Below are 15,515 nucleotides of genomic sequence, written 5' to 3'. Positions count from 1 at the left end.
GTCCCTCTACCATTTCCCTACCGTCCCTCCACTTATTTTGGGTAAAAAATAGTTTCCCTCCGTCCCTACGCCCATTGGGTTTAAGCAAAGGAATTATTGTTTCTCTCTGTCCCTCCATTTTGCTACCGTCCCTCCTTTTAGTAACGATATTTTCCCTCCGCCACTCCCTTCCCTCCTTTTAGTATTCAGTTTCCCTCCGTTCCCCCGTTCCTCCTTTTAGTGTTGTCCTTGTTTTTGTTAGCGCGTGGGCCACTGGTTGCACATGTCTGAATTTCTAGTATATACCTACTTGCAATCAAAAAATTAAAACATAATAAAGTCTATGTTTTACAATTTTTTTTATATATTCTTGAAGAAGAAGCATTCATTAAACTAAATAAGATATAAAATTTGAATTTTCTTTAGTATTTTAAAAACTAGAAACGATCAAAGTTGAGTGAATTTTTTTCTTATTGGAAATCCCATGCATTGTCGAAACAGCCGAATTTGTTTTACTCCAGCGGTTTTTTTTCACGCGATTTTTTTAGAAGTCGTATCGTTTTGGCAAACTTCGATGGTACGTTTAGGTTATACATTTGAGTATCTCTATCCATATACAAATTTTATTTTTCGTTGGTATGCCCTTTTAAAATGCAGTCACGGCCCACGGGCACCTGGAGATAAATTACGAGACGTGGCTTATTCTAATTTCAGTATGACATAACCCTATTTGTGGCGAAAGTACAAAGTTTATGATAATTTTTCTGTTGTTATAAGTTTAAATGCATTTGTAATATTTATCAATAAAGTTCCTACGATGATAATTATCGCTCGATCAATGCCAGGTGACTGAGTTTTGCCAAGCGTTTTTTATCTCTTAATAATAAAACACTTCTTCATACAATAACATACTTTAGGCAACATGTTAAAAACAAAAAAATAAAGCGTACAATATTAAAAGATCTAACGTAAGCGGAAACGATGCAGTGCTTGAATCAGAACATAACCTGTTTTATAACAGTTTGCCCCTTCACGAGAAGATAAATACGTGGCACACATTCATATGCATTGCTTTTATTTTTATTGATTTTCAATGTCGTTGGTTTCAGTAGATTCGCTCTTTTCATTCTTTGTAGTTATCACCTCTTTCCACAAGGCGAAAAAATACAGATCGGTCATTGATACTAACAGTTCGAACAAGCCCACAAGAACCAGCATAATTTGGCAAAATATGACAATTTCGTACATTCCGGCAATTTGTGCTGAAGTTATCTCAAATGAGGGCAAGCTTACAGCCCATGTGAACGTAGTTAGGAACAAAGCCATAGAAAATATACAGTTTGAACAACACAATGTGAAATATAAAACAGTGTAGTTAGATTCGACAAAAGTCAAACTGCAGATAAGCTTGGGATTGATATTGAACAGGTCCCATTTTTTTATTTTGTTGTTCAAGAAATCAAGCATCACCGGAAGAAGGAACATAAAGCCAGTAAACAACCCTTGGCTTGCATGTGATGTGCATGAGTTAAAGAAGTATCCACATCCAACTGATGCTTGGTCGGCTATTAATTGAACCACAATTCCACACAATATTGAAACCAGGCCCATTATTGCATGAAATTTGACTGCTTGTTTGTGTGTTTCTTCAGGAGATAACAGATTAAGGCGAGAATCTGGCGCTGGTACTTCCCTACCCACACCCATCCTCTCCTCTATGACAGGTTCTACCACATTTACGACTCTAATCTTCGGTATTTTTATTTTCCCTGGCATTTTTGCGGCTTAGGTTTCAAAATGTTTGTCTGCTTTTCACTTTGTAATTTGTTTCTAAGGTAGTAAGTAACTATTTATGACGTCAAAAATAAGACAATGGAATACATGGTGACTTATTTGCATACTTTTTAAAGTGCATTTGCGTTTGTATATAACTAGGGGTGTAGTGTTTTGTATTGTTTTGAATCTCCAATCTATGTTTCCAAGATTATCATACTTCTGACTGCTCCGATAGTTGAGAAATGAATAACATTGTTCCATCCATGGTGAAGGAGCGCATTCGGTAAGTTTTTATTCCATACATAACGAACCTAACGATAGTATACCAAGTTAACTTAAAACTTTATACATTGTTAGGCTGATCAAACCAAGTCGTCCTCAAGCGCCGACTGAGTATAATTTACAGTACAAAAAATGGCCGCTGCGCCCATTTACTTTGGATACTTTCCGCGTAGTCAAAAAACAACCGAAAAAAGAACTCATAGAACATAAAGACCCGATTACACAACCTACCCATGGTCTTTGCAAAATGGGGAGCTTTAACTCAGACTACCCTTGTTCAACAGCTTCATCGGTGAGATTATGACTGTTTTCCTATTTAATGTATAATATATTCTATTACATTACAGTGTCGCGGAAATCTGTCTGCGACAACGGTGCAAAATATATTTTCACAAAATACATAAATAAGTAATTGAGTTGGAATTTTATAAGCTACACATTGCATTTAGTTTGTTTTATAACTATATTTTTTTTGTATAAAGCTGACCCTTCATAAAACTGTTTGAAACTTATAGGATGGTCTGCCAACGGCCGCAGTCGAAAAACGGCAAAACAAAACCAACGATTCTATTGTCGCGCTTCCTCCGTCAATCGACGTGGGTGAAGTTATAGACGAAAGTCTTTCTTCTACTTTGCGCACCCAAACTGCGAAAATGCACGAACGACAACCTAAACAAAAATCCCCACGAAAACCGGGCAAATCCAGCGGAAAATATGCAAGTAAGAATCGAGAGGGACGAAGCGGTTCAAGTTTTCAAGCAGTTGAGTCATTCCCACTTGCCCCGGAAGAAGAGTTTTCAGCCAAGTTACGCCATCTTACAGCGTATTCGAATATCGCTTCAACCAAAGGCACATTTTCTTCTTCTGGCACTTCTCAGCCACGTAAAGGCCGAAACAACCAAAGCCACCGCAGAAAACATGCTTGGGGACGAGAAGAAGACCCGAATATTCGCACTGGCCACCAAGGTCACAGCATTGAGCCTACAAATACCATACCAGGGCATACTTCCCTGGTTTCTACGCCTCGTTCAGTTCCAAAACAACGAACAAATGATAAATTGAGGTTAGGCGATTTATGCAAAGCAATTGATTCAATGAACGAGGACGGTCGACAGTGGGCATCAGACCAACCACCGAACACGGAGTACCTTCAGAATCTTCCTTCTGACAACTCGCTGGATAAAATAAATCCGGTGCGAAGGTAATTTTATCATAAAACTTCAATTCGACGGCTTTATGTAACTTTTATTGTTTCAGTGAATCTATCATACTGAAACCGTTTGATCAACAAACCAACGACTTGCCAAGGACGCCTCAAAAGTCGTGTAAACATCTTGTCAGTAAAGAAGGACGACGAAGCAAGCCTTTCTCAGTTGACTCTGTGGGGGAAGATAGTTTAAGACAACTCTACAGCAACATACCTCCGAACGATTTGGAAACTCTACGAAAAACTTACAAAGGCTTGCTTGGTGGGTTTATCAAGGTATATATTTGGCTGGTGTTGCTAATTAACACAGCCACGCATTTAAACTGTTTAATTGCAGTCAAACAAAACACTTGCGTTAAAACGACCGCAAGTGGCGTGTGAGAATAAATACGCGTTTATTCAATTATTCATTCATTTATTTGTTCATTCAAATCGCAATAAGTTGTAAGAAGGGGCGTTTTAAAATTGTGAAAATAATGTCGAAAAATGCTGTAACATTTGTTTTGTTCATCATCAAATTGGGTGCCGCAAAGGAAGATTTTAGAAAATGTCTCAATTGCCCAGCGTCCCAACTTACCCCACCCACCTATATATATTTAACAGGCGCTGGCGAAGAACACGGAGATGATAGACGGAAACTCTTTGCAAGTTGTTACGACGACACAGATCATATCAAAGAAACGTATAAGTTGATAATAAACCTAGATTTTGTGTGCACAGTTAATGTGCATATATTCCTCATTCCCCACTATGTTTATGTTTGGCAAGATGTCAATCGTATACCGGGGTGAAGTTGGGTAAGATGGGAAGCATTAACATTCTCTATTAAAGTCCCATTTGATGGTAAATAAAGAATATTTTAGAATCATACAATCGTATCCACATTACTATAAAATAATCTTGTTAATTGGCAATAACACGATCAGAAAATATGGAATTTAGTTGCTAGCGGTATCCCATCTTACCCCGCATTACTGTATTACAAAAATATCTTAAAATTGGGAAATAATTATTGATACGATTGAGCAAAGCAAACCTTTTTGTGGTTTGATTTTACACGTTTTAGCTTAAGTAATTATTGGCTGGCCTGTACGTACGTTTGCCCCTTTCTTCAGCTGCCTACCCACGTTGCTTGATTTAGTCATTTTGATTCAGGTTTGGGGGAAAAGTGGTACATTCTGTTGCATTAGGAACTGCACCGCCTACGTAAAGGTCTTAATGCATCGTTTTCGGTGTTTTAGTGTGTGTTTATACATATAGTTGGATAGGGGGAATACGGGACACCTTTAGCATCTAATATCTGAATATACTGATAGTTAAAAACGGTCTATGGAATTCATAGAAATAAGGTTTTATAATTCTTTGAATGCTGTTTCAATATTACCAAATTGGACGAGGAATTAGAATAAAAAGGTGTCCCATCTTTTCTCACCCTATTATATAGCTAAAATAGCGGCAATTTTACCAAAATGCATCATGTTTCAGCTTTAAAATCAAGCAGGGCTGGAACTCAAGTTACAGCATTGATTTTAAAAACTGGTACGCCAGTCATTACGACGATGTGCGATCAAAATGTGCAACTCAAACGAATGAATCAACTGATAAAGAACAGCTTCTAACTGAAGGTATTAACGTTTTCATTGCTCCTGCTATTTACAAAGTTGATTTTTTATTCTGTACTTGACATAGAAGTTGTATTACCGATCTACGTTCGCATGATATATTACTTATGTTCGAGTTCACTAAATTAAACCTTTTTTTGCTTGTGTAAGCGCACCGCGTGACTCGGTGTTTTGATCGGTTCAGTATAACCAAAAATTTCGGGGTTTATCGCTTGCTGCTACTATTGTAAGTGGGCTAAAAGTGTTTGAGGCCCCATCTTTTTATGTTTATGCACTAATAAAGTTAAAAGAAATTGTTCATTTTTTTCATTTGACATTTGAACACATCATATCGTTGTAGGTCCCCCGTGCAGCGAATGTCCTGTTTCTAAATTACAAAGTTGCCCACAAGATCAACTACAAAGCAGCGGGGCCGAAGATCCGGAGAAAAAAGTAAACTTTCATGGAAAAACACCGGACCCACGTGTTGCTGAAAGAGATAGGTATGTTATTAGCAGTTCGGTATTACTACGTTGGAGCTTTGGAAAAATCTGGCTGTATAACGTCCATGAACAAAAAGTAACTTATCACTATCTATAGGAAACTCACGCAGTGGCACATTGTAATTGGTTATTCTAATTGTCAACCGTAGAAAAACAGACACCTAAAGTGTATATACGGGAACACCCATGTCATAATTTCAGAATTGCCCCACCACGCGAGGACAACTATAGTAAAATTGAATTTATCAAGCTTCCCCGCCACACAAGGTTAAGTGACATTTATCTGTTTATTAGACTAATAAAAGAAGCCGATGATATCGAAGAAAAAGAATTTCAAGCACTTTTTGGACCCAGTGGCAAAATGAAGATGAATATGACGTCATCAAGTACTTTCAAAGCTCACAAACCTAAACCACCAGAGGCGCCAATCTGGGCGAATAAAACGATCGTTTCACTGGGAAGGTAATGACTATACAGTACAACTTTTGTGGCAAAAAAATTTAAATACTCTGCCCGTGTATGTTTGGATAACATGCATGTTTGATGTAATACAGTATGTACCCCAATGTCTAACCGCTTGTGTTTAACGGTTGTTTTTTTTCTCCTTTTTGTTCTTGTTGTTCGTTTGTTTGTTTATGTTTACAATATTTTCTTTAAACCTTATATCATTTAGCTGCATATTTATAATTATACAAGATACTTCTATAAGAATCGCGTAGTTGGCGATTTTCATTTAACTTTATTAACTAAAAGCCGACTATGGTGCCCATTATAACGCAAGAGTTGTTACGTTTACACCAGGGCACAAAATGAAAAAGTATTACATTGATGAAATATACTAGGTTCGATGGTAAAGGCTGCTACTATTGTGGGGGTGTGGGTCCTTGAGCAAGAAATTTACCGAAAATTGCTCTAACCCATTGATCACCAATGTCTTGCTTAAATGACATACGTGTAAACTCATTGGCGAACATTAGGTGTATTAACAAATAAATCTCTGTACATATAACGAATTTTGATTCCCTGCCACGCATGAATTAATAAATTCATTCAGATTATTTATAAGTTTTTTATTACAGCGGTCATTGGAACTTGCCAATGAACAAAGGAGAAGAATGGAAAGTTCAAATTCCCGAAGACTGTAAAGTTCCTGTTGGTCAAAAACCGGAATACAAAATAAGAGTCCACAATGATGGTATATAAGTTAAATCATTTTGGATATTTTAAATTATCGACCTTTACCAAAAGCCCTTTGTTTTTTATGAAATATTGACTAGAATATAAGCTACTATTTTTACTATAGTACGGTGGGGAAACATGGGACACCTTTTCATTTTATTTTCTTGCCTCATTTGATAGTAAACAAAAAACATTTAAAGAATTATAAAACCGTAACCTCACAACTCTCACATAGACCGTTGTTATTTGTTAAAAACATGATCAGGATATTTTGACATTATGTGCTAAAGGTTTCCCTTCTTCCCCCACCCTATTATACATTTTCAGTAAAAATAAAAACCGAAAAAATCAGTAAGACTTAACCGTGTTTGGGCAGGAAATTAAAGAAAAATTTAAAACAAACTATAAAAACAAAAGGATATTTATATCTATACAGAATTTAAAATTCGGTGAATATAAAGTCAAACATATAGTACTGTGGGGGAAGATGGGACACCTTTAACACACATTATCCTAATATCCTGATCGTGTTTTAAACAATTAACTCAGGTCTACGGGAGCTGCGAGGATACGGTTTTATTATTCTTTGAATAATCTTTGTTTACCACCAAATTTGACGGGGAAATAGAATAAAAGGATGTCCATCTTCCCCCGCCCTACTATATACCGGTTTTAGATATCACTTTTAATAAAAAAAAACCTCCCGAAACAAATATATTTTTGATGTTTTCAGCCAAATCCTCAGATGTTCCGATGACAGACCTTGAAAGTAATGAGAAAAAGACTGATCGCACCAATAGCGATCCTTTTATTGCTCTTTACTACCCTGATAGAAGAACTACATCATCCTACGTGTCTGAGTATATGAGAAAATTTCATCGCTTCCCGGTGCAAAAGAAACGAGTTTTGGTTTAATATCAGTCAGTGTAATAAATTCATTTGCCAAAAAAAAGCTGTATAAATATAAAGTATTAATGTAAATAATAAAAAAGTCTTTATCTATAACGGGGTTATTGGAAAGTGGGACGCTTTTACTATCTATTTTTCTTCCCACTTGGTAGTAAACAAAAACATTCAAAGAAATATAAAAACATATCTTCATGACTCACAGGCTGTTCGTAATTTTTTAAAACACGATTAAATATTTGGTTATTATGTCCTGAAGCATTGCCTACTCACTACACGTTTTTACTGTATTGAGTAGGCCATGTCTGAAGTTGTACCATTCCCCCCCACACCACTATATGAAAAAAGACAGCAATTTAAAATAAAGAACAACGTTTTAAATATAAATTACTAACTAATATTAACTCAGCAGTTCGTCTGAGTAATAAGAATCATATTTAATGTTTTCTAACCAAGTTTTAATCTTGTTTTCATCGGTGTAAAGATCCGTGTTATTTTCTTCTTGTAAACAAAATGTCCACAAGTTCTCGCGTGTCAGCACGTTTTGTGCTTTTTTACTTTTGGTGGGGTAACGCAGTTGCTGGCTTGTCCTGTCTGATTTTGCGATTTTAGTAGTTCTCATTTGCGGCACATGACTTAATGTGTTGTTCTGCAGCAAATACGTAATCGTCTCAATGCTAGTCATTGGTTTCTTCGATGCCGCCACTGCTGTGGCGTGCTGCAATGGCGGCCGGGCTGATTGTCATCTGAATTCGGTGTCGTTGTTCTGAACTCGAGAAGCTGCGATGTTGAAATCTGTAAAGTTTGGTTTCTTACGATAAACCAATGAATTGAAAATTAATATATATAGTAGGGTGGAGGAATATGAAACATGTTTTCATTCTCGTCCTATTTGGTAGTACAGTATATTAAATATATTTACGGAATTACTTAACCGTAGCCCCGCGACTATAAAATGGCGTTGTTAATTGTTTAAAACACGAAATGTGAGATTTAGATTCTAACGTTATATGATCTTACCCCACAGTACTACAACTCTGGTTTAATTAGCAACATACTTTTGCTTGTAACTTCATTGCGTTTCGGTCTTGGTTTTGCCATTTCTGATGTCCTACGACGACCATTTGTCGACGACTGCAGACGGAGATTGCGCTTTACATCTAAAACCATTCATGTTGAATTAAACACCAATAAAGTTAAACAAATATAGTAGGATGAGGGGATGGGACACTTTTAGCACATTATATCCAAATATCATATTCGTGTTTTACACAATTATTAACAACAGTCTATGGGAGTCGTAAGAAATACGGTTTTATAAATCTTAGATTCTTAGAATGTTCTTTGTTTACCACTAAATAGGATGAAAAGTTAGAATGAAAAGGTGTCCCATCTTCTCGATCCCACCCTACTATCTTACGTTTGTCTGGTTTAGCAGCAATGCAGGAAAACTTTGGCAAAAAGGTTTGTGTGTGAGTGTCCGGTCTGAGGTTTTGTTTCACAAATGAGTAACTACATTTGGCTGCTGTTCCTCTGTACGGTCCATCACTTTTACTATAATTCATGAACAAGCTTGTTCGGTTCGTATCGAGGTTGCCTCGTAAACCAGGGTGCTGCGGCGTCGGTGCAGATTTCGGTCTGGATCTAAAATCAATAGAGATTTCGGTCTGGATCTAAAAAATATGCACTTCTGCTTAGGAAAAGTGATAAAAACATGTATGTATATGTAGTACGTAAGTTAATATGGGACACCTTTAGCACATAACATACAAAGATCCTGATCGTGTTAAACAATTAACAACAGTCTTTTAGAGTTGTTAGGATGTGGTTTTAAAATTCTTTGTGTTCTTTGTTTACTATAGTTTATCAAATGGAACAAGAAAAAAGAATGAAGATGTTCCCCCACCGTATACCATAAGAACATTTTAATCAATTTACATATAGTCGATATCGCTTCTAAAGCAGTGCATTATATATAAATATTCATACTTATGATCATGTAGCAGCGCTTGGGTTCCATATGCTGCAATAACAATATTTGGTTCGCGAATGCGTCGCCCAGTGAGTTCACCAGATGAAACGTACGCAGATTGTGGTAATGTTGTAACACAGTCTCTACCACTGTAAACCCCAAAGCTTGAATCTGTTGAGTACCCTCGTGCTCGCAACCGTGAAATAAACTGCCGTTGTGCAAAACTTATACGAGGAGTTAAACGGCCCGACCTCAACGGAAGAGCTGTAGCTGGCCGTTCTTCTGGTACAGATTTTGCTTAACCATATTTCCAAGGAAATAATTACTTTAACACTTACCGACATTAAGGCCAAGCACTGGCATGTTATGGTTTATGCTTTAAATATTTCTTCGCTCTTCTTTCCAGTTATTATTTTCTATTATCAAAACTTCAACCAAATGCATTTAAAAAAGCGAAACTTATAAGTCCTATAAAAGCGTTGCCTTCCGGAAAACTGTTCCCTCCCATAGGTCTTTTGTTTAATAACTCTCATTTTGATTACTCGTTGTCCTTCAGACACGTGAAGTGTCTGTACAACAGTGAAACTTTCTTTCATATGGCCACTTACTACGTCTGAGTGTTTTATTTATGCGTTGTACTTTTAAACCAAGGTAATATTATTTCAAATGCTTCTTATCAATATTACCTCTTAGCAATACTTTAAACAAAGATCAAATATTTAATCTGACAATCATGCTTCCGTTTGCAAAACCAAATAAAACCTGCTTTACATAAATGTTTATATCTGCAATGCTTTAACTTTGATAAGATTCAGTAACAGCCACAACCCCAGAGTAAACGTGTTGTACAACCCAGGAGTAAACGTGAATTGAAATGTTTGTTTACATGGTACCGACACCGTTTGAAAGAGATAGCTCATATTCGTAGTCAAATACTATTTCTGTATATATTTGATAAGCAAGGCACTTTTCGTAACTTTGAAACAGTTTTTTTTTCAACAAATATATCTTTTATATATGCTAAAGAATAAGATTGCCAAATTAACATTAATGTTTTGACCATTACTATTGCCCGTTTTACTTTCCAGCTATATTTACGTAAAACAGGTACTACTGGATATTTTTTTTCTCTTTTTTTTTTCTTCATTTTAATTACTCTCGAATTACACATTTTTCAGCTATACATTAAAATTCGCATGAGCAACCATCGCACAGGAAAACTTAAAAGTTTCTTAAATTGACAGTTCTGTTTGAAATCATTGACTTTCTACGATCGATGTCGAAATGTCAGTTTATTCTGTGTAGTTTGGACGAAACGGCCAGTACTTAGCATCATTCGTTCTGCAATGATAATGGCTTAATACCAAATCTACATGCATCTCATTTGTTCATGTTAAAATACTGCCCGGCGCCGTGGCGTATAGTGGTTAGCGCGCCTGCCTGTAACCATTAGGTAATGGGTTTAAGGCTCGTCGCTGCTACCATTGTGGGCGTATGTGTCCTTGGGCAAGACACTTAACGGCAATTGCTCCAACCCACTAATGGGTTGTCCAAATTATCAGCCATACATAAAAAAAATGAAAAAATCCCCCAAAAAATAATCACCCTCAAAGTAACATACATGGTAACTCGTAAGCTGGCACGAGGTGTTAAACCCGTGTGATAACGACTGTCGTTTTCCAGCCACGCGAGGATAAAGTAAGTTACATTCATTCATTCATTCATGCATAGTATAGTGTGAGAGAAGATGGGTCATCTTTCCATTCTATTTTTTCTTTTCATTTGCTAGTAAACAAAGAGAATTCAAAGAATTATAAAATCGTCTCCATCGCGACTCCCATACACCGTTGATCTTGTTTAAAACAAGATCAGGATATTTAGATTTTGTTTGCTCAAAATATCTCATCTTACCCCACACTACTATAGTAATTTTATAGTAGGCCATGGATGAAGGCTATAAAGATTCAATGGGGTCGATCGGTTGGGGGATTAGGATTTGAATAAAGGACAGTTTGACGAAGATTTAGTAATGAAAGGTATTTTTATTATTATTTCTTACATATCCATTCCACAAGCTCTCCAATTCTTGTCAACGCCAGCAATTAATTTCATGTCGTCATCAGAAAGTTTGAAATCAAATATCTGCAAAATGACTAGTGTGAGTTAAGCAAGATAATGACAAACAAACTTTGAGCAGCCGAAAAGAGATTTAGGAAGGTAACCAATACAGTGAATTAATTATTAACCGGTAGAGCAGCAGTTAACGTCGCAAAAATTAACCGTCAGCAGTAAATATTTACTTATGTAGAAGTAGGTGTAGTAAAATAAAACGTGTTTGCCGCTAATGCTTTAAGTCTGCAAGAAATCTTCTGGCAAATATTGTAAGTGTGAAATTAAAAAAGATATCTTGCCAAAAAAAATTATGCTTCTTGTATTAGCAGTAAGTTCATATTACAAAGTAGGTTGGAGGAGACAGGACACATTTAGCACATAATATCCAATTACCCTGATTGTGTTTTAAACAATTAGCAACGGTATAGTGAAGTCTTTGGGATACGGTTTTATAATTCTTTGAATTTTCTTTGTTTACTACCAAATAGCATGAGAAAGTAGACAAAAACGGTGTCCCATCTTCCCCCATTTTACTATGTATAATTTACTTGAGCATTCTCTCTGATTCGGTGTGGTTTAACACTTTTAGGAATCACAATGACGTCACGCTGGATTTGAAACCGCAGTGCGACTTGGGCCGCTGTTTTACCAAGCCTTTTCGCTACAGAGTTTAACGTTGGATCATTTAAAACCACCGGTTCTTCAGGTTTCCCCCTAGAAATAAAAAAATATAAATCAACAAATGTTTAGAAAAAAATACACCATCTTCTTTTGTTTTAGGCAATAATTGAACTCGTCTTAATAAACTGCAAATAAAAACATTAAACTTAATTACAGTGTTATATCTACCAAGGCCGTTGAGCAGATCCAAGGGGACTGTATGCTGTAACTCGAATTCCTTTCGACTGAAAGAATTCAATTCTCTTCGTATCAGCCAGATATGGATGTACTTCCATTTGATTGACAGCTGGTACAACTGTACATTCCTTCAACAGCCGACTAACTTGAAACTCATTGAAGTTTGAAACGCCGATGTTTTTTGCCAAACCTTCTTTGCACACGGACTCCATGGCCTGTTAGTTAATGTAAGATTATGACAGATTGTTGCGAGAATTTCTCCAATGATATTAACCTTCCAAGCATCTACGTAATCCACATCGGTGTAGAGGAATTTGCCGTTTTCGTCCTTCGGTAAAATCTCTTTTCCAACTTTCTGAAATTATACAAATATTTGTTACATACTAAATACTACACTGAATCAATTGACGTTGTTGTTACCACACACAGAATATATAAGAATCCAAGTATAACTATCTTTAGCGTAAGCATAACTGCAGGTTAAACCTAAACAATGTATATTTGCAATGGTGTGACACGCGCAACCACTCATATATAGTAGGATGGGGGAGACGGAACATCTTTCCATTCTATTTTCTCGTCTCATTTGGTAGTAAACAAAAAACATTCAAAGAATTATAAAACTGTATTCTCCCGACTCCCATAAACCGTTGTTAATTCTTTAAAACAACACGATCGGGATTTTTGGATATTATGTGCAACATGTGTCCCTTATTCTCCACCATACTATATATTAAAGATTGCAGCACAATATTTAACGTAAAAACTACATTCTATGGTTAACGGTTCAATTAATAAAAAAATCTTACCTGCTATAATTTACGTTCAACTTTTATTGTTTTATGCAATTTTCAAAAGAAAATGCTACGTGTCAAAATACACATATATACCTTCATAGACCATGGCCAGTGCATAAGGTACAAGTCAACGTAATCAGTTTTCAACAAGCTAAGTGTTTCAAGGAGAGATTCTCTGACGTCATCAGCCTCGTGAAATGTGCTCCAAAGCTGTTACACAATCAAATGTTATGTTGTTTACACAGTGTATATCCGTTGAATATTACAAGACATTGGGTGCAAACGTAATGCTGTTTTGTAAGGATCTGGTGCTACGAATACATAACACACAAAATCCAAATAGAAGATATTTAAATAAGAGACCGACGATGTCAGTTGAGTCAAACAAACGGTAAATATTTTAATAAACAATTGGAACTTGATTTTGTCTGTTACGTTTTCGTACAGCACCAGGTTCTTACTGTATTTCTTTACACAAGAATCGTCCAACTCTATGAGCTCCAGGTCAGGATTAGATTCGCGGGAATTATTACAGTAATGTTGTTTAAGTAGCCTATAGTAGGGTATGGAAAGATGGGACATCTTTAGCACATTATATTCAAATACCCTTATCGTGTTTTAAACAATTAACAACGGTCTATGGGAGTGTGAGGATACGGTTTTATAATTCTTTAAATGTTCTGGTTTACTACAAAATGGGACGAGAAAACAGATTGAAAGATTGTCTCATCTTCTCCAAACCTACTATGTTAACCTGTGCATATTATGAATACATATTATTCCAACTAGCTAGTTATTTAGGTTAAACTTTACACACGTTTTTGCTGCAGGCGAAATATCAAAGAATCTTCAACGGAAGTTCTTACCTTACTCGTAATGAAAATATCTTCACGTTTTATTATTCCTTCTTTAATCTTTGCTTCAACTGCCTCTCCGATTCCTTCTTCGTTTTGATAAACCCAAGCACCGTCTATATGACGATAACCCTCATCGATGGCGAGTTCAACACACTTTTTGATTTCTTCCTTTGGTGTCTGAATGGCCAATAATTTTATTTCGCTTTATATGCGACGTGTGCAGTAAAACACAGCCTATGCGCATTAATAGATGTATGCAGACACTTAACACGCATGCACGTTTTATATTACTGCATATATAGTAGGGTGGGGAAGACGGGACACCCGATCAGCACATAATATTTCATTATCCTGATCATATTTTAAACAATTAACAACGGTTTATGGAAGTCGTTAGGATACAATTTTATATTTCTTTGAAGGTTCTTTGTTTAATACCAAATGGGACAAGAAAATGGATTGAAAAGGTGTCTCATCTCCTCCCATCCTACTACTTGTATTGTTGCTTAAACGATCTTCTACAAACCTGCCACGTTCCGAATCCCAACAAAGGCATTTTTGCCCCTGTATTTAAAGTCAAGCTTTCTGTGTACGGCATGTTTAATATGATAAGTTCCTATTTCTATTAAGTAATTTCTAAGTTCCTATTATTAAAATTCCTATTTATACGCAGCTATTCAAGTTACAATAAAATACTTAAAGAACCCTGTTGACCCGCACAGCAAAATCTGTTACCAGTATTTATCGCGCACAATCTGTTCTTTAACGGGCTGTTATGAACATGCAATATGTTCGACTGAACCAATGTAAACACATCGTATTCATCCGGCCATACTAAGTATACAGCAAACAAAGCGGCAAACATGGCTGTCTTGCCACAGTCGGGTTGTTGGGCACGTAGTTGTCATAGAAATCTTTTTTCGTCCAACATTTGGTCTTAGTTTTTGTTACTTCTCAGTTCTTAATTGTGTCTTAAATCTACATCAAATGAGTAAAATAAATTACTAGTAGGCTATATATGTTTATAAGTTTAAAAGTAAGGTGCATAATATTTGATCATAATCATATAATTCTTGAAGATTAATATAGTAGGGTGGGAAGATGGAACATCGCTTCATATTTTCTCGTCCTCATTGGTAGTAAACTAAGAACATGCAAAATTAAAAAACGCATAATCACGACTCCTATACAGCGTTGGTATTTGTTTCGAAAACGATCAGGATAATTGAATATTATGTGCTAAATGTCACGCCTCACTTTACTATATGTATATTATGACTTTTTTAAAAAAAATACATACTATGCTGACTGAAAATATCTGCTATGCTGACTGAAAATGCATACTATGCTGACTTATTTTCTCGTATTCGTTAATTTTCTACACTTTAATATTAAAACGTTCATTGTGTCTACGTGTACCTATACCTACATACTGTAACNTTTCCTTTAATAAGTGAGTCAGCGTAATCTGGTATGTCGCTCAGTT

General features: G+C 36.1%; 3 protein-coding genes across 3 annotated transcripts; 1 reads left to right on the top strand and 2 right to left on the bottom strand.

Moving 5' to 3' along the window:
• Window positions 1-1,898: 1,898 nt before the first annotated feature.
• On the top strand, window positions 1,899-7,540 carry LOC100176879. The gene is made up of 10 exons (XM_002126987.4): window positions 1,899-2,038; window positions 2,113-2,329; window positions 2,553-3,238; window positions 3,295-3,506; window positions 3,848-3,926; window positions 4,730-4,869; window positions 5,207-5,348; window positions 5,643-5,810; window positions 6,428-6,543; window positions 7,261-7,540. The coding sequence occupies exons 1-10, from the start codon at window positions 1,998-2,000 to the stop codon at window positions 7,440-7,442; spliced, it is 1,983 nt and encodes a 660-aa protein (XP_002127023.1). The 5' UTR covers window positions 1,899-1,997; the 3' UTR covers window positions 7,443-7,540.
• Window positions 7,541-8,097: 557 nt separating this feature from the next.
• LOC108949670 lies at window positions 8,098-9,768 on the bottom strand. The gene is made up of 5 exons (XM_018812737.2): window positions 9,744-9,768; window positions 9,423-9,687; window positions 8,854-9,077; window positions 8,492-8,593; window positions 8,098-8,228 (listed from the first exon to the last, which is right to left on the bottom strand). Exons 1-5 carry the CDS (start codon window positions 9,766-9,768, stop codon window positions 8,176-8,178), a joined length of 669 nt encoding a protein of 222 aa, XP_018668282.1. The 3' UTR covers window positions 8,098-8,175.
• A 730-nt stretch (window positions 9,769-10,498) lies between these two features.
• LOC100187155 (aldose reductase-related protein 1-like) lies at window positions 10,499-14,735 on the bottom strand. Its single transcript, XM_002132041.4, has 8 exons — window positions 14,556-14,735; window positions 14,039-14,206; window positions 13,266-13,382; window positions 12,650-12,730; window positions 12,367-12,590; window positions 12,066-12,231; window positions 11,465-11,547; window positions 10,499-10,746 (listed from the first exon to the last, which is right to left on the bottom strand). Exons 1-8 carry the CDS (start codon window positions 14,625-14,627, stop codon window positions 10,698-10,700), a joined length of 960 nt encoding a protein of 319 aa, XP_002132077.1. The 5' UTR covers window positions 14,628-14,735; the 3' UTR covers window positions 10,499-10,697.
• Window positions 14,736-15,515: the final 780 nt, after the last annotated feature.

This window comes from Ciona intestinalis, chromosome 8 (assembly GCF_000224145.3).
Source record: "Ciona intestinalis chromosome 8, KH, whole genome shotgun sequence".
Classification (NCBI taxonomy): Eukaryota; Metazoa; Chordata; class Ascidiacea; order Phlebobranchia; family Cionidae; genus Ciona; species Ciona intestinalis.
The sequence above is the reverse complement of the archived record's forward strand: the minus strand, read 5'-3'. Positions and strand labels throughout refer to the sequence as shown.

Bases quoted from the DNA above. Each gene is read 5' to 3' on its own strand.
- LOC100176879 (XM_002126987.4), top strand. From the start codon at position 1,998: ATGAATAACATTGTTCCATCCATGGTGAAGGAGCGCATTCG. The intron at 4,870-5,206 runs GTATTAACGTTT...ATATCGTTGTAG, and splicing joins AGAACAGCTTCTAACTGAAG to GTCCCCCGTGCAGCGAATGT. The intron at 5,811-6,427 runs GTAATGACTATA...TTTTTATTACAG, and splicing joins ACGATCGTTTCACTGGGAAG to CGGTCATTGGAACTTGCCAA.
- LOC108949670 (XM_018812737.2), bottom strand. From the start codon at position 9,768: ATGCCAGTGCTTGGCCTTAATGTCG. The intron at 8,594-8,853 runs GTAAGATAGTAG...GAATGGTTTTAG, and splicing joins TGCTGCTAAACCAGACAAAC to ATGTAAAGCGCAATCTCCGT. The intron at 8,229-8,491 runs GTATGTTGCTAA...CAAACTTTACAG, and splicing joins CAATGAAGTTACAAGCAAAA to ATTTCAACATCGCAGCTTCT.
- LOC100187155 (XM_002132041.4), bottom strand. From the start codon at position 14,627: ATGCCGTACACAGAAAGCTTGACTTTAAATACAGGGGCAAAAATGCCT. The intron at 12,232-12,366 runs GTAGATATAACA...TTTTATTTCTAG, and splicing joins GGATCTGCTCAACGGCCTTG to GGGGAAACCTGAAGAACCGG. The intron at 11,548-12,065 runs GTAAATTATACA...GTCATTTTGCAG, and splicing joins GAATCAGAGAGAATGCTCAA to ATATTTGATTTCAAACTTTC.